This window comes from Heterocephalus glaber, unplaced genomic scaffold, assembly GCF_053883595.1.
Source record: "Heterocephalus glaber isolate CG9 unplaced genomic scaffold, H.glaber_assembly_v1.0 deba00001608, whole genome shotgun sequence".
Taxonomy (NCBI): Eukaryota; Metazoa; Chordata; class Mammalia; order Rodentia; family Bathyergidae; genus Heterocephalus; species Heterocephalus glaber.
Genome location: NW_028258379.1, coordinates 10,243,274 through 10,263,445, shown reverse-complemented (window position 1 = coordinate 10,263,445; position 20,172 = coordinate 10,243,274). Strand labels below are relative to the sequence as shown.

General features: G+C 39.4%; 1 protein-coding gene across 11 annotated transcripts in view; it reads right to left on the bottom strand.

Annotated features, from left to right (window-relative positions):
• Slc39a9 (solute carrier family 39 member 9) overlaps window positions 1–20,172 on the bottom strand; it is a 70,260-nt gene that overhangs the window by 2,807 nt on the left and 47,281 nt on the right. For 2 of the 11 annotated variants that reach the window (XR_002390407.2, XR_002390408.2), the window contains exons 3-8: window positions 19,641–19,838; window positions 10,541–10,609; window positions 9,487–9,572; window positions 8,883–9,017; window positions 6,178–6,322; window positions 5,408–5,576 (exon numbers count right to left, since the gene is read on the bottom strand). Coding sequence is in view for 8 of the 11 variants with exons in the window: in XM_004837324.4 (XP_004837381.1) it covers window positions 5,307–5,576; window positions 8,883–9,017; window positions 9,487–9,572; window positions 10,541–10,609; window positions 19,641–19,838 (758 nt within the window). In the remaining 3 variants the exon portion in view is untranslated. Of the gene's footprint in view, window positions 1–1,529; window positions 2,051–2,081; window positions 5,577–5,761; window positions 6,323–8,882; window positions 9,018–9,486; window positions 9,573–10,540; window positions 10,610–19,640; window positions 19,839–20,172 lie in introns of those variants that run through there. The other 9 variants (XM_004837324.4, XM_004837321.4, XM_087195314.1 and 6 more) reach the window with 7 other exon arrangements.

The following is a 20,172-nucleotide window of genomic DNA, read 5'->3' as shown; positions in this document are numbered from 1 at the left end:
ATCCCCCAACCAGGCAGACCAGTTCATTTAACAACTGTTTATTGGGCACCTACCTACTTCTTCTAGTGGGCAAAGGGGACAAACAGAAGATATTTTAAAGCACATTAAAAGGTGATCAGTGCTACAAAAAAGAAATACAACAGGGTAAGGAGCATGGGGGAGGGCAGGTTAGTCTTACTAAGGTGGTCGGGGTTCGCCTAAGTGAAGGAGACACTGAAGGTGGGGAGGCTGTGGAAGAGCAACACTCTGGAAAAGGGACAGCATAGCCACATGGATGCTTATTCCAGATTCATAAAAATGACACTGTGGATGCAGCTCTGGCTTACAAGAACACAAAACTAAGGCTTGTTGGCTATTTTGGCTATGTCTACACACACACACACCCTTTGCTCTCAGGGCAGCAGTGTGAAAGGGCGTAATGCTGACTTCAGGATTTCAAGGCCCACTGCTCAAGTCAGAGGAGGGAGGTGGTGCCGCACCCAGAGACTCCTGCAGAGATGGCAGGGACATAAATATGTCCCTGAGGCTGCTTTCCTTCATGAGATGTTAAAAACATGGCACACTTGGGGCACAATCACTCTAGCACATGTAATGCATATGAAAAACCAGCCTAACTGTCGAAAGCTAGTAATGCACACATTTTTGGGGTTTTTTGTGATCTTGGGGATTGAACACAGGATTACATATGGCAGGCAAGTGGCATCACTGAGCCACACCCTCAGCCCTCTAACCCTACCAGCCTCCTCTGCTGCTTCTGTAGGCATATTGCACACATGCAAAAGATAATTTCACTATATTTTGTAAGCCTAGAAGAATATTAGAAGAAATTATGCCAAATGTTATCAGTTAGTGTTTCTGAATAATGGGATTAAAAGTGATTTCTTCTTTTGAGACAGGGTCTTGCTAAGTTGCCCAATCTGGCTTCTCACCTGTGATCCTCCTGCCTCACCCTCTTGGCTAGGAACACAGGTGTGTGCCACCATAACCAACTTCAAATAGTACATTTCAGTGATATACTGCTATATATAGCATATATTTGTACTTAAGTTAAAACAATAAGCCACAGCAATAAAGTCCATAGAGGGAGAAAACAATTACCCACTTCTCAAGTTGCACTTCTATTTTAATCTTTACTTCCAGGGTTAGTTGTTCAGTGTCTATATGCTCATAGAACAACTCTACCTTTTTTTTTTTTTTTTTTTAAGATTTCTAACTTTTGGGCTGGGGATTTAGCTCAGTGGTTCTACCACATGCCTCACAAGTGCAAGGTCCCGAGTTCGATCCCCGGTACCAAAAAAAAAGATTTCTAACTTTTATTTTATTTTTTTTCCTTAATATTCTTTTATTGGTAATTTTAGGTATACATTTACATTTATCATTGGGTACTTGCACCTGTACATGATGATTCTTGGTTATTTTTTCCCCATTTCCTGTCCTCCCTTTACCCCCTCCACTCTTCCCTATTTACAAAGACTTTGTTTCCATTTTTTCCTTTTCGCATAATTTTTTCTTTCCCTTCTTCCCTTTCCCCTTCCCCTCACACTTCCCCTACCCCTTTGGACCTTTTCCTATTTCAAATTATCAATATTTGTTTTAATCATTTTAATCCTTATTTACACTTTCAGTTTCTCACACCAGAGAAACTATTTGGTATTTACACGTGTGTCCTATTTATTTCACTTAAGAGTATGGCCTCAATATGCATCCATTTAGCTATAAATGTCTCTAGTTTGTTGTTCTTTATGGCTGAACAACTCTACCTTTTGAAATGAATCCATGGTGATTGGCATCTGCTGTTTGTTTCTCCTTTGTGGAGCTAAGAGCTACCTTCATAAATCATACTTACTACCCACAACAGCACAGCAAAAAAAAGTGTCAGTGCGTTTGTGTCTTGAAGCAGATGGTACAGAGTCCCTAGTTTTCCCTCCATTCCCCTCTCCACCCTTGCTTAAAGGAAGTGCATGTAGTAAATACCTTTCCACCATCCTTCACAGCTTCTCAATACTTTTTTTGGTTTTTAAATGTGAGTTCTGGCTGTCAAACAGAAACACTGTGAACAGATAAGTAATGAGACACTCAAATGCACTAATAAAAATTTAATATCAGAAAACAGCAATTCTTTTAAACCATTAACAATTAAAGTGGAAAGAGACAAAATTATAAGGCAGCCATCCATGGAATGATTTCATGTATACAAAGGATCCAGAAAAGGGGACATTTAAAATCACTGTTCAGGCCACCACACCAGGGGAACTGCAGTGGTGTTACAACCCCAGGAAGACTCCCAGCTTGCAGGAAGACACCACCTGACACAGATCAAAGCCAGGCTCCTTGTGTTAAGCAACTGTGTTAGGTGAGCTTAATTCTACAGAATTCCTAAATAGTTGGCCAGTCCTTTCCCACAATGACAAATCTCCTTCAAGTCTCCTGGGGTGAGTTAAAATGTCTCAGGAACAGGAAGGTTACATCATTGGTTTTCATTCCATAGCATCTCCAATTGTGTTCTGTGGGTGATATGGAAGGTTCTGTTCCGAGCAGAAAACTTCTGATGCACAGAAGCTCAACAACTACATTCTTGCCTTGCACTGCAGCAGTTTGGGATGACGTGGTTGTGATCCTCAGGCTCCCAAAGGGCTCTGGGCCCAAGAGGCAGGCACTATATTGGGGGCTTGTGCTGTTGGCATACAGTTCCTGTGTCAATACCTAGCTACCATGTGTGTCAGGGGCTTAACATACTCTGATGCTGGTGTGTCCTCCTAGTTCTAAGCCTTGAAAGAGAGAAAAACCAGGCAGTGACACTTAGAAGTAGGCTGGTAAAAAAACAATTACATTTTCTCCTTTCTGTAAGAAATGACACCTGAAAACAGTCAGTTCCTTTTTTCTCTAGTGATTAAAAATACTGGAGCAGGCTGACTGGGCTGTTTTGAACTGGGAAATAAAGAGGTGAAGGGCAGGAAAGAACATACAGCCTCTGTAGGTAGTACCATTTTCAACTCTTTACATTCCAGTACAGAACCTCTGCCCCCCCTCCAAAAAAAAAAAAAAGAGAAAAGAGGGCCTGGGGATTTAGCTCAGTGGTTCCACCTCCTGCCTCGCAAGCGCAAGATCACAAGTTGGGTCCCCGGTACCCCCTCTGCAAAAAAAAGAAAAGAAAAAGAAATCTGGTAACAGCATGCATAGGAAAACTGAATGAAACCTGAAACATCCCCGCTTTGGTGATATGAGAACAGATAAACAACTGACTGGAGAACACATGAGGGGAATAGGTCAGTAGTATTTTTCAACTTAATTTGCCATTTCAGGGAGCACTCTGAATCTGAAGAAAGTCTATCCCTACCGAGGAAACGGACTCAAACTGCAATAAACATTGACTTTGGTTATGAAGAAGGATGGGCCATGCTTTTCATTATCAACTGCATCTCTTTGGTAGCCAATAATCCCAGTAGTCATGGCAGCAACCTAAGTATCATCAATGTTTCCAAATGTGTTAGAGCATTAAGGCATCCACATCTAAGGAGGCAGTTTTAAATAAGAGAAAAATGGAACTGAAGTGTGCTACAGTGAACGTTGCGATGGCCTGCCCACCACGTGAGCAAGCTCTTCCTCAGCAGAGGCCCTGCCACGCTGCACGGTTCCCTGCTGCCTGAAGATGCACGTGAGCCCTATGAGATTTGTATGGCTATATCTGCCTGCTGACCAGGGGAGGAACAAGCAATTCCTGAGGCCACAGCTTTAAGATTAGGAAAGCCCATAGCTTCTGAGAGTTGGTTAATATTGAGGTCCAGTGGGCCAGGGATTTAGCTCAGTGGTTGTGCTGCCTGCTGCGCAAGTGCAAGGACCTGAGTTCGATCCCCGGTACCAAAAAAACCCACAAAAAACAAAAAACAATATTGAGGTCCAGAGGGGAAGGCAAATTTGGAAGTTTGAGGGTTCAATCCTTGCCAGAGTTCAAGACCTTATCCAGTATGATATTCTAGCCAAACTTTTAAGTGAAATGGCAAGGCACTGCTGAAAGAGGCTTTGGCCAGCAGAACAAATTTCTGATCACTGCACACAACAATACGATAGAAGTTACTTCTATCGAAACCAAACCAGACACAAAAATCTATTCCTTTGATAAAGTAAAGTTTCTGGAGAGAATCTAGGCAACCATACTTTGAAGGACAAGGTGATACCTGAAGCTTCCTGAGTCAGCTGTTACTTTCTAATCAGGAGACCCTCAGACTTTCTGTATTGGGGCTTCCCTTAGTTTTAACATTATTACATGCAATGGTTGCCAGCTACTATAAAAACTGTATCCTATTTATGCTACTTTCTTCACTGCAGGCAGCAGAGGGCACACAAGTTTAATTCCACAGCTGCTGACACAGTGACAAATCTAGGAAAAAAAATCACAGGCATGCTGTTTTATGGGTCATATAACACATTTTTACAAACAACTAAATCCACTGCCCTGAAGAAACTAGTCTTGGTTCTTTCTTAATGTAAAAAATGTGCTTTGAAATGGTACAGAAAATCAAAATAAATTAAGAATACAGTATTATATACTTATTTGACAAAACAGGATTTATATGGATTTTGGCAAACATGAAAAAAATTACCTTAGTTTGTTAAATACTTTTGCTGTCTCAATTGTTTAAATTATCAGAATATTAATGATTATGTCAATTTACACACGAGGAGGAGATATTTTGAGGACTTAACAAAGCTGCATTTGACACAAAAGTAACTTCTTTGAAGGCAATAAAGAAGAGAGACAATATTATCTTCATCATCACAGTTCAAGAAGTGGCTGTTCTCATAAGCATTCATCTCACACAAGTATGAACATTGCCACCAACAGTGAGCAGCAAATTGTAGGATGGGCCAGAGGGAAAAGTTAGGAGAAAACCATGGGAAAGATGAATACATAAGACATGATTTCGAGAAGCTTTAAGCTACTGGGCAGACACTTCTCATTTATGACACAGCTAGACTTTCTTCATGGTACAGGTGTTTATGTGAGCAGGCACAATGCTCCCACGCCGGACAAGTGCTTAGCCAGAGGGACTGCTGACCTGATAAAAGAAACACTAAAAAAAAACAAACAGATTTTGGTAGTCTTTTTAAAAAGGCGACTACACGGCCAGGGATTTAGCTCAGTGGTACCATGCCTGCCTTGCAAGCACAAGGTCTTGAGTTTGATCCATGGTACTGGGGGGCAGGGTGACTACAAAGATGTCAGTAACTATCCAAATTCACTTAAAATTTAGCCTCCCTTCATTTCCAAAGATACTTTGTGATTGGACTGTTCCTGGAGGAAAGCCTCAGCCCAAATCTGCTAGAACTTGGTTCCTCTGTAAGAATGTGCTGGAGGCAAGTACTTTGCAAAAGAAACTAGAAGGAAACACTCCAAAAGAGCAGTCACCTCTTCTGAAGCTGGTCCCACTGCTGCTGCTCCCCAGGTTGGATGGCAGGCTGCATTTAGAGAGGCACGTGCAAAGGAAGCATTTAAGTCTCTCTAGACGTCCTCTTTCAATAGATATCTCCTTTGAGCATAAGTCAGTTTTCAACGTGTCCAGCCCTTCTTTCCCGTGCTGTAATTGCAAATTAACAGCAATCACCTTCAGCATCTGAGAGTGGGTGCTATGATCTTCTATTAAGGTGTGTGGCACAGATGCTAAAATACCAGTCTTACACAGTGAGAACCATGTTAAAAATCAAGGGGTAAAGTGGCAGAGCCTCTAAGAAGAAAGAGATTTAGTCTACTTACAGGACAGTGTTCATAATGACTATTTTATTGTATGAAGCGCTCTACTTTTCCTTAAAACTAAATTCCATCGTCCCTGAGAATAGGGTTACAAGAAACATCAAAACTCAATATGCCAAGGGCCCTTTAAAAGACAACACAAGCCTCTACCTAATCACAATGCTGCTCCTACACTGCACACTTATCCATCACTCCAGGATTGATTCTCACCTCCCTCTGGACTCTAGGGACACAGGTGGAGATGGGCAAGGCGAGACAGACTGAGGAAGTGAGTGGCTGGCAGGTGCCGGCTGTTCTCACTGGGTGGCAAATGGCCATGGGCTGAGGCTGGGACCTCAAAGTTTAATGCTGGTGTCCTACTGACAGGATGAGTGGGATGAGGCAACCCAGGACCAAGGCTGCCACCTCCAGGCGGCTGAAGCCTCTACCTCCGGCGCCGTCGGGCTTGTGGCTGTGCCCCATTCCGCCCACCTCAGGGAGGACATGTACTGTGGCAACATAAAGAAATGTCCCAGCAGAGAAAAGCATGGCCACTCCAGTGGCATTGACTTCTGAAAGGGCTTCTTTACTGCTCTGTTAATAAAAAGAAAGAGGAGGAAAAATTAAGTAAAATTTGGGGTCAGGAAGAAGTCCCAGTTAAAAAACCCTCAGCAGTAATATCTGGTGTTTGGGACACTCAGAACATCCTGAGATCAGAATATTCTGTTATTTATAGGGCACTTCCAAATAAGGATTTAAGAAGACCAGTGATGCACATAATAGCTTTTTGGGGGGGTACCGGGTATTGAACTCAGGACCTTGAGTCTGCGAGGCAGGCAGTGGCCTTAATTGCTTTTTTAAAAATTATTATAGGGCCAGGGACTTAGCTCAGTGGTGCCACCACCTGCCTTGCAAGCACAAGGTCCTGAGTTCGATCCCTGGTATCAAAAGAAAATTTTAAAAATAGCAATTATTATAAATCAGAGCCGGGGATTTAGCTCAGTGGCCCTGTGCCTGCCTCACAAATGCAAGGTCCTGAGTTCAATACCCAGTACTGCAAATAAAAAAACAATTTATAAATCGACAATTTATAATTAAATATACTTATAAGGTATAAAATGATGTTATAATTTATAAATACAATCTGGAATAATTAAACCAAACCAATTAACACATCCATTATCTCAAATATTTGGGGTTTTTGCGGCAAAAATATTTGAAATTTACTTATCAGGTTTGAAATATATGCTACTATCAACTATATTCACTACAATTCCTTTTCAAAAAAAACCTTCAAGTGCTGATCGAACAGGGTTTACCTGTATTATTGAGATAGAACTAACAACATAACAATGCAGACATTACATTTCAGATATTAATTCATTTATTCTACTGATATTTAATAAGTATTCTCTATGTTCAGGCTCTAGGGCAGATATTTGAGATACAGTGGTAATCAAGATGCAGAAGCTGCCCTCACAGAGTTTAGAAGGATCTCATGTGTTAATCTTCAGACAAATAATTTCAGCCTTTTCTATTTAAAAAGTGGATCTATGGACTAAATGATTTTTTTTTTTTTTTTGCGGTGCCAGGGATCGAACTCAGGACCTTGTGCTTGTGAGGCGGATGCAGTGCCACTGAGCTAAAATCCCCAGCCCTATGAACTAAATGATTAATTAAAAGTTCAAGCATCAGCCACAGATGCAGCATGAAACTCTAGGCCTGAGTATTATCAATACCTTCCTATAAAAAATTCTAAAACTTATACTGGTCAAGTAACTGAAAGTCATTTTGAAAGGAACTGCATACTGATCACTGAAAGAAGACAAGGCTCCTCAGTGAACAGAAAGGGATTTATAACAACTCATTTATTAGCAATCAAGAGAAATAAAGCCTTGCTTAACAGGAACTTAGCCCTGTATATCTTTCGTTTTGTTTTGTTTTTCGGTACTGGGGATTGAACTCAGGACCTTGCACTTGCAAGGCAGGTGCCCTGTGTACCTTTTAATACAGGTTTTACGGAGTCCTCCTGTTCCTACAACTAGGTTGTTAAATGAATTGGTTGCTAAATGAAGACTTGTATATAGTATGTACAATATTCAGAACAAAGAAATGGTCAAAGGAAACTCCAACTCAATGACTTTGCTTTTATTTGTATAACTCTTACATGCAGTACTGTAATGTATAACAACAGAACATAAAACTACAGCACTATACTGTACAGTCAGCACAAATGATAGTACTGTACTGTAGAAATGGCCACAAGGCTGCACTGCTGCTCACATTCCTGCGTCATAAGTCTGAATTCGGGTTTAAGAACTGAACAGCGAGTTGCAAGTCTGAACAGCGTGCCTCAGTCGTCAGTCCACAGAATTGTTAAACACTTTATGTCATTAAACAAGGAATATCTGTGGTATATAATGAAGAATCAATGGCCTTCAGGAAGGATACAGGGAGAAGCAGTTCCTTTGAACTAACCCTTAAGTCAGTCTGATTTTAAAATTTTCCTCTGATAGCCTGACAGCTGACATTTAGGTAAAACTGAGAGAGTTGTAGCCCAGGTAAATGGAATTCGCAGGCATGGAAAGGTCCAGGTTGGAAAAGGAAGAGTGCACCGGTGCTGAGCTGACAACTGACAAATGTCCCTTCAGGTCTGAAGCTGTGCTCAGTGATAAAGAACTAGATAGCTACTACTGGTGATACGAGAGATGGAAGTGCAAGAATCTGAATCATAGTTGAACACAGCCACTTTGCTCACTCCTACTCTGCCAAAGGCTGCCACGTGGCTTGTCATGCATGCTCCACATGCCTACTCGACACTAAACGCTTATCTGTCAAATAAAATAAGCATGGCTGGTTACGTTTAAGTTATATATTATTTTATATATTAAAGCTCTATCATATATTTCTACAAACATGCTTGGACCTTATGGGAAAACATTTTCAAATTAAATGAATAAGGGAATGTTAAATTTATCAAGAAGACTGACTTAGAATTAAGATATTTACCCTGTACAGTTTTTTACTCCTGCTTTTGATCTTTAGTTTGGGAAAATAATTCAGTTGAAAAATGTGACGTAAGAGACTGTGAGGGCCAGCAGACCACAAAGGAACTAGACACATGTCTGGATAAGCTGGGGAGGGTCAGACTTACCTTACTGAGTCCTAAGTACGTCACCATGGACATAACTGGTGCTGCTAATGCGAAGACCAGCAAGTGCTTTCTGATTCGATTCCGCTCCAGGCCAGCATGCATCAGGAAAGAAACTAGCCCAAAAGCTGCCGGGGCCTGGAAATGAATAGTTAACCCTTATTATCACTCTACAAGTACGGTTTGCTTCTACATCAAGAAGTAATAGCATTTCACTATGAAGTCTCATACCAAAACCCAGACATAGCATGAAGTCTGAGCTCCACCATTTAGAAATTAATGTTCTAAACTAAGAAGAGATCCATCTTACCTAAGTGAATGTTTCTTACATGGTAGGAAACAGAAACAGTCAAGAAAAGAAAAATACTTATGAACAAAATTCCACAAAATGTAGAAATCTACAGAGAAGTTAACAGCTTGTATATATGACCACAAAAAATAAAGCCTCTCAGTAAGAGTTTAAGAAAATAGTAGCAAAAAATAACTATGAACAATTTATGTAATTCTCCAAAACGAATGGGGAAAACAAAATTCCTATTTCAGAAAAACATTAAAGACCAAGAGAGATTTTAATCATGAATATATTCAATATTACATCTTGGCTTACCTTATGGAGCATTATTGCCACAAACACAATTAATTGGACACTAGTCTGTGATGTAGAAGCTGCTGCTCCCAAAGCAACGCCATCAGCTAAATTTGGAAACAAGGGGACATAAAATGCTTAAACAACAATAGCTATGTAGTGGCTGTGGGGGCAGGCAGGGTGCCTTAGAGTCTGGTAGAGCTGGATTTGACTCTGAGAAGGTTACTTAATCTTTCTGAACTTCAGTCTTCACATCTGTAAAATGGGTTCAATAAAGCATATATATCTCGGGGTTTTCATGAGGAAGAGATGGCAGAAGATTATGTAAAGAGCTTAGTACCGGGCCCAGAGTATTCAGTATGCTATTTATTTTTATTTTTGTTAATGGAAAAAGTATGAAGCTCAAAAATCCACTGATTAAATAATCAAAACTGTAATAATAGAAATGCCAAAGAATTTCAAAGGAAGCATTTCTTCATCTTACAGATACAGACACTAGGTCTTCACCCTTGTGATTTACCCTTAAGGAGTACACTGGCCAAGTGAGGGAATTTTATTAGGAAGGCATGTCATACCAGAAACATCTGGATAACACTGTGCCACCTATCACATGACCTCCTTTGTTAAGAGGTCTGGGTTTCAGTTCTTAAGTCTGTCCTGTCAGCAACACTGAGACTTCATTCCACCTCCCTCATGTCACTGAGACTGTGGTTACACACGGCGCACCAGGGGTATTCAGTACAAAAGTGCCAGGGATCTTTTCCAGATGAGTCCTAAGGCAAAGGTCAGTAAACTTCCACTAAACAGCCAGGCCCAGGAAATACTTTAGGCTTTGTGGGTCATTTGGCCTCTTGTAACTAGTCAGTTGTTATGAAAAAGCAGCCACAGATAATACATACACATGTGGGCATTGGTGTGTTCATTCTCGGCTCACAAACCTAACACAGATACTAAGCGTCCTTCTCCGAAGGCCAGCCCAAACTATTCAGTACAGATGGATGGTCTCAGTAAACAAACACCTCCCTGAGTGACAGGAAGAAAGGAAGAAAGGGGTCCCACTGCAATCCAACCCTACCTGCAGCATGGACCACCAGACCCAGTGTGGTAGTGATTTTGGAACTGCTAGGCCTTGCTGTTTCTGGATCTGCAGGGAGAATGAAAAAGAAAGTATATGTGAGATGGGAAACTGAATGAATGTGGAGGTAGATGAAGATGAAGTTTTTAAATGTTTTTTGTTTGTTTTTTGTGACAGGGTCTCCCTATGTAGTTCAGGCTGGCCTTGAACTCACTATGCAGTCCAGGCTGGCCTCGAACTCACAGCGATCCTCCTGCCTTAGCCTCCCAAGTGCTGGGATTATAGGCATCCTCCACCATGCCTAGCTAGATGAAGGTTTTGAAATCTCTTAAAGTAGGAGGTGATTTTTCCCTCACTATTGTTTTTTCTTTTTGCTTCAAACACTTAATAGTTTCCCCTATCCTGAAGAGGTGGGTAGAAGGGACTTTTCCTTTGACTCAGGTTTCTCTTGATCAACAAACCCCTGAAATGTGTGACCTTCAACTGCTTCACTTCCTCACACTCCTTAACTCTCCATACCCTGTGGAAGGTGCTCAACTATGGTCTCTGATTGCTTCTTCCCAGACCCATGTGAGGTGTGATTGAAAACTATGGTGAATATTTAAATTATTTTTAAAAATTATAATAAAATACACATTGCCACTAATCTTCAAAATACTCCCCCCTGGTTTGAACACATTTCTCCCATCATTCTGGCTACTTTCAGAAACAGTTCTAGAAGTCCCTTTTCATCAGTATCTTTAGCTGCACTATTCTGGCTGCCTTAATGTCCTGAATCGATTCAAAATGTTTGCCTTTCATGGTCATTTTGACATTGGGGAAGAACCTTTTAAAAAGAACCTTTTTCAAACAATGCCAGGGAATAAGGTGAATGGGGATACAATGTTAATGTTATTATGAGCCTGCCTTTCCATTAGATAGCACTTGGTGGCAGCAGTCACTGTATCTTTGATTACATTTCATAAAGACACTCATGAGGGACCGGGGATTTAGCTCAGTGGTTCTGGTGCCTGCCTTGCAAGCGCAGGGACCCGAGTTCAATCCTTGGTACAAAAAATTAAAAAAAGACACTCATGAAAGAGGATCTCCAGAACTGCTTCAGAAAGTGGCAAGAAAAATGAGATGAAGTGCATCCAAAGCTAGGGAGAGTATTTTGAGGGGGATGAATGGCAATGTGTCTTTTACTGTAACAAATTTTTAAAATTGAAATAATCACCACATATTTCGATTCCACTTCATAATTGTCATTGTTTACTCTTTTATCTTCGCCAGCCTCCTAGAACTTGATCTTCATTCTAACATCTGTCACATTTACCTTTCTTCATTTTACTGTCACCATCCTAACTCAAACCTAAATTTGTAATAGGCTCCCACTGGTTTTCCCTTCTCATCTCCCCCAACTGAATTCATCTCACACAGTTATGGCAGAGTCACCTTTTGAAAATACCACATACGTACGTGTTATATCCATTAACTAGTTAAAAATCTGCTGCTTTTCAAACTGTCTAAACTGTTCCACTAGGTAGGCTCTTGTCGTTATCAATTGGTGTCACAGTATTTCTCACTATTTAGATCAGTTAAATCAGTTTAACACTCTCTAACAAAACATTCTTATCCCTCCTCCACTAAATTTCCACACCCTTAATTCTTGATGTGTACTAAATCTTTTAGTTAGTTGGCTAATCCAAAAACCTAGACATTGTTTGAAGTCTAATTTTAAGATCACTTTCATCAAGAAAGGATAAAAAGGGGCTAGGGATTTAGTTCAGTTGTTCCGGCACCTGCCTTGCAAGCGCAAGGTCCCGAGTTCGATCCCCAGGACCAAAAAAAAAACCAGATGTGGTGGCACACACTTGTAATTCTAGCACTCAGAAAGCTGAGGCAGGAGGATTGTCATGAGTTTGAGGCCAGTATGAACTACATAGTGAGACCCTATCTCAAAAAATGAAAAACAAACAAAATAAAACAAAAGGATAAAGGATTAATTCTAGGTCAAAAACAACTATTCCCTGGCTTTGACCTAAGATTCTAGGCACCCTGGATCCACATGCTACTTCAGAGGTTCTTCTGTATCACATGAAGACACAGAAAGGCATTCACTTAAATGTCTTATGCCACCACACTGACTGTAACTGATAAAGGAGACACTCTATTACTTTCCTTCTTTTTTAGCATGTCTCACAGAATGTGGAACAGTATTGGGAATCCCACAGCTGTTTAGTAAGTTTTTACTGGAAGATGAAAAAAAGTCTTTATCTGTGTCACATAAAGATGCTACTAGAATTACAGGAAACATACAAGCAGGGAAATAATGTCTAAACAATATATTGTTGAAAGATAGGGACATCAAAGTGCCAGATGAAATGACAGGTGAACATTGTCAAATACATGTCAAGAGCTTGAATCTTGAGCCTAGCAGACAGAAAGAAGGGTTTACTGGAAGTATATAAGTAAAGTAACATGTTACTTTCTGCTAATAAATTCTGTCATCCTTTAAAAACATTGCAAGGAATGAAAGCTAGGGCTACTAATCACTGAGATAACAACTATTTTAACAGTCAATATGGGAAGAATAGTCAGTAACTCCACATGACAAGCTTGCTTTGGCTTTTATATATAACATAGCCGTATGGCATAGTTATAAGCAGCATCTTAGATAAAAATTAGAGGCCTTAAAATTAAAACATAGTTTTTATAAATCTATAGGAAAAGATTATTTTAGCAAAAATTTAATAAATACATTTTACTTTTTTCCCTCAGTATTGGAGATTCAACCCAGGGCCTTCATACTGAGCTAGAATCCAGCCCTCTTTTCTTTTTTAATATTTTAATTTGAAGACAGTGCCTCACTGACAGGTGTGCTGGCACATACCTGTAATCTCAGCACTTAGGAGGCTGAGGCAGGAGGATCGCTGCAAGTTCGAGGCTAGCCTGGGCTACACAGTGAGTTCAAGGCCAGCCTGAACTATACAGGGAGACCCTGTCTCAAAAACCTGAAAAAAAAAAAGAAAAGAAAAGAAAAAAAAAAAGCAGTGCCTCACTAAGTTGCCGAGGATGGGCTTGAACCTGCGATCCTCCCAAAGTGCTGGGATGACAGGCATGTGCCACCATGCCTGGCTACTAATATTTAATAACATATAAAACTCTGCAGAGAATATGTAAAACCATGTCATCAGACACATGAAAGCTGGCAAAAACAGTGACCCAGAGATAAAACAGAAGAATAAAGATATACAGTGGATCCTTGACTTACAAACTTGATGGATTACCAAGGCCTGTTTGTAACTCAAGTTGGTTGTAAGTCAATACAGCTGAGATCTGGATGTTTACCTGTGTATACACTATAGATAACAAGAGCCAGATGAATCTTCCATTAACCTAATTAACCCAACTTGTTCGTATGTCAGGACAGTCATAAGAGTCCATTGTACATGCTACATTTAATTCTTTGTATAGAATTACAGGGCACTATTGGCCTATATAGTATATTTAAAAATTTTTTAAAATTATTTTGGTCCCAAATAACATAAACTCAGGACTCTGGGTAACTTTATTTAGGCCCAGGTTAGGTGTCCCAAAGTTTCCCAGTAGTCATTTCACAGTTTCCTGTAGAGTTGCTGTCCAACAGACCTGTTCTTCAGGAGGCCTGTGGTCACCCTAACCCTGGACTATTTCTGCTATCATCTTAATCACTTGGGTTCCAGTCTCTGTCCAATGACCTCAATCAGGACTTCAAGTATCACTACCACTTTGAAGGTGCCCGCGGCTTGGCAGGAACCACATGATCTTGCAGAGATCAGATCCATGCCTTCTGAGTAGCCAGACTGGGCTCCTGGACCTCTTTGGTGTAGAGGACTGTCCTTTCTCCAAGGCATACAGACATTTCTTCCCCAGCCCCACCTGGGTGCCAGCACAACTATCCTGACAGCCTAGAAGCTGCCAGCACGAACACAGTGAGCTTCCATTTTCCTGATGTCACAGTATCAGCCTAGTGACTTTACACTGAGGTTCTTGCAGTTGCCACCTGCCTTCTTGGATGCCTGTCTAGTGGTAAGAGCTGCAACCAGAGACAGCTTAGCAGGGCTATAACTCCCAAGTCCACAGTTGCCTCATTCTCCTGGGCTTATAAAGTTTAGATTAAAACTGACAGGAAGCACAAGAAGAATGTCATAGATGTCACTGTGGGCCATCATGTAATGTAGCCAGAGTCGGTATCATCCAGCAGAGGGTGCTTCTCATTTGCTATTTAAAATAAAGCACATGAAAAAAACCATTTACTCCTAAATCAATTTTCCACAATCAGACTTTATTTTTTAAATGTCTATGGAAAAATATTTTTTAAAGGAGTAATAAACGTAAGATTAAAAACTAGACCAAGGCTGTTTTGTTTTGTTTACACTTAGCACCATGACTTTTTTTAAAGACTGAGCTACATCCTCATCCCCATTATGATTTTTTTAAACCTTTACTTGGAAATAATTTTAAACCTTCAGAAAAGCTGTAAGAACAATTTAAAAAATATTCATACATCTTTTCTCTGCCTGACCTAGTACCATTTCACCCTATTTGCTTCATAACTTATATTCATGCTCTTTATAAACATGTCTTCTTTCTGTACCATTTGGTTGCACATATCATAACCCTTTATTCCAAGATATTGCAATGCATTATTTCCTAAGAGAAAGGGTATTATTTTACATAATCAAAGTATAGTTAGACCAGTAAATTTAACAGTGATACTTTGCCTATTTTAATTTTTTCAATTGCCCAATTTTGTTGTTTCCAAGAAGGATCTAGTTTAGGATTACATATTGCATTTAGTTGACAATGACATTTTGGAAGAATATATTCTCATCCTTGCACCTTTCTGTTGTTTTAGTAAACAATCCTTCCTTTCAGGTTTGTCTGATGTGTCCCTTTACTGCATGCTCTTGAAGGAATACTACACAGGTGAAGCTTCTCAGGATATCACCTCTAAAGGTACAGAATGTACATCTGCTCACCGGTGGAAATAACTGTGATGATACAATTGACACTGATTATTACCTCATGGATACTCTGGATTCTGTTCTATTCCTCTAAAGAGTCTTTGTTTCATTTTAATTGCAAACTATTTTTCAGGTAGCTATTCTCTCCTTTCTAGGGTTCTACCTTCTTTTCAGTGCTGTGACAGCTGTTCTGAATTCTATCCTCTAGTTCTTTAGGGCAGAAATACTGAATTTTCTATCAGAATTTTAGATGTTTCACAGGGTACTACCTGCTAAAAGTAGTAAAACTAAGAAATTTAGCATGTTTTGGGCCAGGGATTTAGCTCAGTGGTTTCGCTGCCTGCTGCACAAGCACAAGGACCTGAGTTCGATCCCCGATAGCAAAAAAAAAAAAAAAAAAAAAAAGAAAGAAAGAAATTTACCCTGTTTCAGGTATTGACTCTCTTCCAGAATTTACCTGCTTTAGGTTACACTCCAGTGTCCTTAGGTTGCAGTTTTTAAAATTTTGTCCAGAATTTATAGTTACTCAAAAGTACAAAACTAGTGACATTAATCTGATCATCTAGTAAAAGTCTTGTTGATTTTTTCATTTATGTATCTTCCCCTTGGAACTAATAAGTAAATCAAAATATACTCCCTAGATTTACCTTTCATTGATGATCCTTGCTTGAGCCAACCTTTGCTATGAGAGTTGCAAAAATGTTGATTTTCCCAACCCCAGCATCCTTTACACTTTAACCAACTGGCACTCAGCACCCTACTATAAGCAAGTGCCCTCTTTTCTCCTCCTTTTATCATCTCTTTATCTATCTACCACGCGGATGAGCTCATGGATTCCTATTTTCTCAGTAGCTTATGCTTATTTTGGTCCTCAAATTGTCCCATGTTTGGCCAGTATAAGCCCCTTCAAGCTTTAATTCCTATGTCCTATGATATGTTCCTATACCCTGGTTACCTTTTTTTTTTTTGGTACCAGGCATCGAACTCGGGACCTTCCACCTGCAAGGCAGGCGGTGGAACCACTGAGCTAAATCCCCGGCCCTCGGCCACCTTTTTAAAATGAGCACAAATGTTTCAAGCTCACTTGTACCCACCCTGACCCATCCTGGAGTCAGCTGTTTCTCTAAAGAGCACCAATATGTTCATGCTACTGGGTTTCTTACTCCTAGATCCTGTTTACAGACAAAGCTAAGAGATATATATACACATTTCAGAACTCATGAATCCAACACCTCTAATTCCAATCCATCCCTACCGGGGTTCTTTCTTGATTTCCTCCATTCCATATTTGTGCATTCCTTCTTCAACATGGAGTACTCTGGCTCTACCAATATCAACAATTTACTCATTTGTACAATCCTATGACACATCTGAATAGTTTTAGAGTTAGTTTGCCAATACAATTACAAAAAGTAAAACCTGTTAGAAAGAGTTCAGAATTTGTTTATAGTTCTCTCCCAACTCTTCAAGACCACAGGTTTATAGTCAAATATTAAATCCATAAGTTACCTGAATTCATTTTTCAAAAAAAATCATCCAACTGTCTTATTTATTGAAATACATTTCACCTGTTTCAGTTAGCGCCCACATCTTTGTTGGTTTCATTCTATTTTTGAAGCTGTAGACTATTAATGATTTCAAAGCCAAAAACTATACCCAAAAAGCATGCTCAGGAGTGTCATGCCCTCCTACAACCCTTCTGTTCTCTCATACCCTTTACCCGACTCTGCACAGATAACTAATATCTTTGTTTTCCAGTTGATCCTCTTTGTGTTTCATTTTTGTAAAAACATGCAAACATATGTATGTTTTCTTTTTCTCCTTCTTTCTAATACAAAACAATATATGCTAGGTGGCCGTGACATTTTTGCCTTTTTTCCCCCCTTTTCATTAAAAAAATTCTCTGGAAATCTCTCCTTATCAGTTTACAGATATCTGAGTCTTTCTTTTATTTTTTACAGCTACACAGTACTCACTCCATCATTTGTGTATGCCACAGTTCATTCAACTGATTGTCACGACTGGACATTTAAGTAATTTCTGTTATTTTACAATGATAAGTAACGCAGCATTTAATAATCTTGTGTATATGTATTTTCCTACTGGAAGTGTATTATCAGAGTAAACTAGAAATGGGATTTTGGGGCAGAAGAGTAAATAACACATGCAATTTTGCTAGATACTGCCAAATTCCTCTCCACAGGTGCTATATCATTTTGCATTTCCACCTGTATATGAGAATGCTTTACCATAGCTTTACCAACTAAGTGTACTGTCAAATCTAGGAATATCTGCCTGAGGAGTGGGAAATGGTATCTCAATGTAATTTTGATATGCATTCCTTTTAAGTCAACACTGAAAATCTTTTCATTTGACTAAGGGCTGTTTTTATATCTTACTGTTTAAATAATCTATTCGTATCTTTTGCCTGCTTTTCCAGATGTTTTTGTAAACCAACTATTCTTAACCTGGGGTCCAAAGATAACCTGAGTAGAATCCTGGGGATGTCAATGAAGTTCTAAGTTTTTTTCTGAGCTATTTATACTAAGCCATAATTGAAATTTAGCATTTTCTTTAATTATGAATGAAGACAATAAACCAAGTAATATTAGAACACTTATTGCCAATAGAAATCAGATAATTTGATACTATTTTACAGTTGTAGATATCTTTAAATGATTATTTTCACTTGTCACTACTTTATTTATTTGTTTGTTTATTTATTTATTTCTGGTACCGGGGATCGAACTCAGGACCTTGCACTTTCGAGGCAGGCACCGGAACCACTGAGCTAAATCCCTGGCCCCTCATCACTACTTTAAATGAAGAACTTGGACTTGCCGCCCCATTGCATGAGTACTGTGTCCTGTCTGCAGATGCCCAGGTGACAGGTGGACAACTACCAAGTAACTCTTTCCTAACAGTCATTCTGCCAGCCCAAGTGGAAGGCATAAGATCTCCCACTGGGGACCAATATATCTATGTTGCTTTCCAGTATTTACTGTCTGCAAAATTCTTTGCTGATATGTATGATAAGAGTTATTTATCCCAGCACTCGGGAGGCTGAGGCAGGAGGATCGCTACAAGTTTGAGGCTAGCTTGCACTACCTAATGAGTTCAAGGCCACCCTAAACTACATAGTAAAACACTGTCTCAACCAACGCCCCCTTGCCAAAAAAGAGGTATCTATAAATCCCTAGAAAAGTTCTGTAACTCTCAAATTTATTTCCTTCACCAAGGCTTCAAAGCTGAATTATGCATCAGAATCTTTTTATTTAATATAAGCCATATCAAAGATGCTGACTTGGCCAAAGCTGAATTCATTAATCTTAACAGAAAAAAGTTATTGAGTAGAATTAAATTTGAAAAGTCTTGGCGAATTTTAGTTGTCTTTGAGAGAAGCTTACTTTCCTTGAAAAGAATGTGTTTAAGTACATTTGTAAGAAAATACCTTTGTGAAACAGGATTTCCTATAATAGTAACCAACAAAGCAAAATCTCAAAATCAACTGGATGCTCAACTTGCCAAACTCTATAGGTGTAAAAGGTCACCCTATAATTTAATGTTCTTAAGCTAAGGAACAACAGCTATCATATTGATGTCCTGAAATACAAAATTCAACTCTAATTTGCTTAGGATTTAAATGTATTATCTCATTATTTAATATACTGGTAAAAAATATATCATTACTATATCACAAACTTGTTCTAATGTTGTAACTGTATTTTGACATAGCTGGTTTTCTCTGTAATCCTATATACTATGCTTTATGTATATGATAAAATGGATATTATAAAATGTATATTATAAAAACAATATCCTAATAAAAGGTCCACGGGCTTCAGACTGCCTAAGGGCTGCACAACATAAAACAGATTAAGAACCCTCAACCAAATGTGATAGCTTTAAGACCAGAAGAGTAATATGTCAATAAACACTTCCTTGTGTCATACCATAGCTCGCTAGCTCCACCAACTGATCCCCAGCATCTGAGGAAGACAAGAGTTTTTACCCTTTAAATAAGTACATTGATAGCTTGAATTATTCAATTGCCTGTACATTTCCAAACTGCAAATTTTTTGTACTGCCCGGAAGGCCAAGAAACCACTCACCGTCAGTAGAATGCATGTGTGAGCTGCCAATCTGGTCCACTAGCAACATGAAAACAAAGCCCAGTACAAGGGACACACCAATGTAGGCATGCAGCTGTGTGTGGTCGTGGCTGTGCTCATGTTCGTGGACAACTGATATTTCTGCTGCTTTGTCTGATGCAATCACATTCTGTGCTTCACTGGCTTCGTGGTGTTTTCCTACAGCAAAATAAACAATAATGAGACAGTGTTTTTTCCTTAAAAACATTTTCATGTAGAAGCTTCCATTCTTTTGTATTTCAAGCTATACTTACTTCAAAGATATCCACTTTCTATACTGTAATCCAGCCAATCATAAACTCCTTCAACTTAAAGTTCATGATGGAAAAATCCCCAAGTATCTTCTGCTTTTGGCATGCAGAACTTCTGACTGCCTATCATTCTCAAAACCTGGGAAGTGGAAGCAAATCACCATGCAAGAAAGCAGTCATATTCCCAAAGGGACATCATTCCCATATCTTCCTTTTTGTCTGAGAAATTCATGCCAATCTCC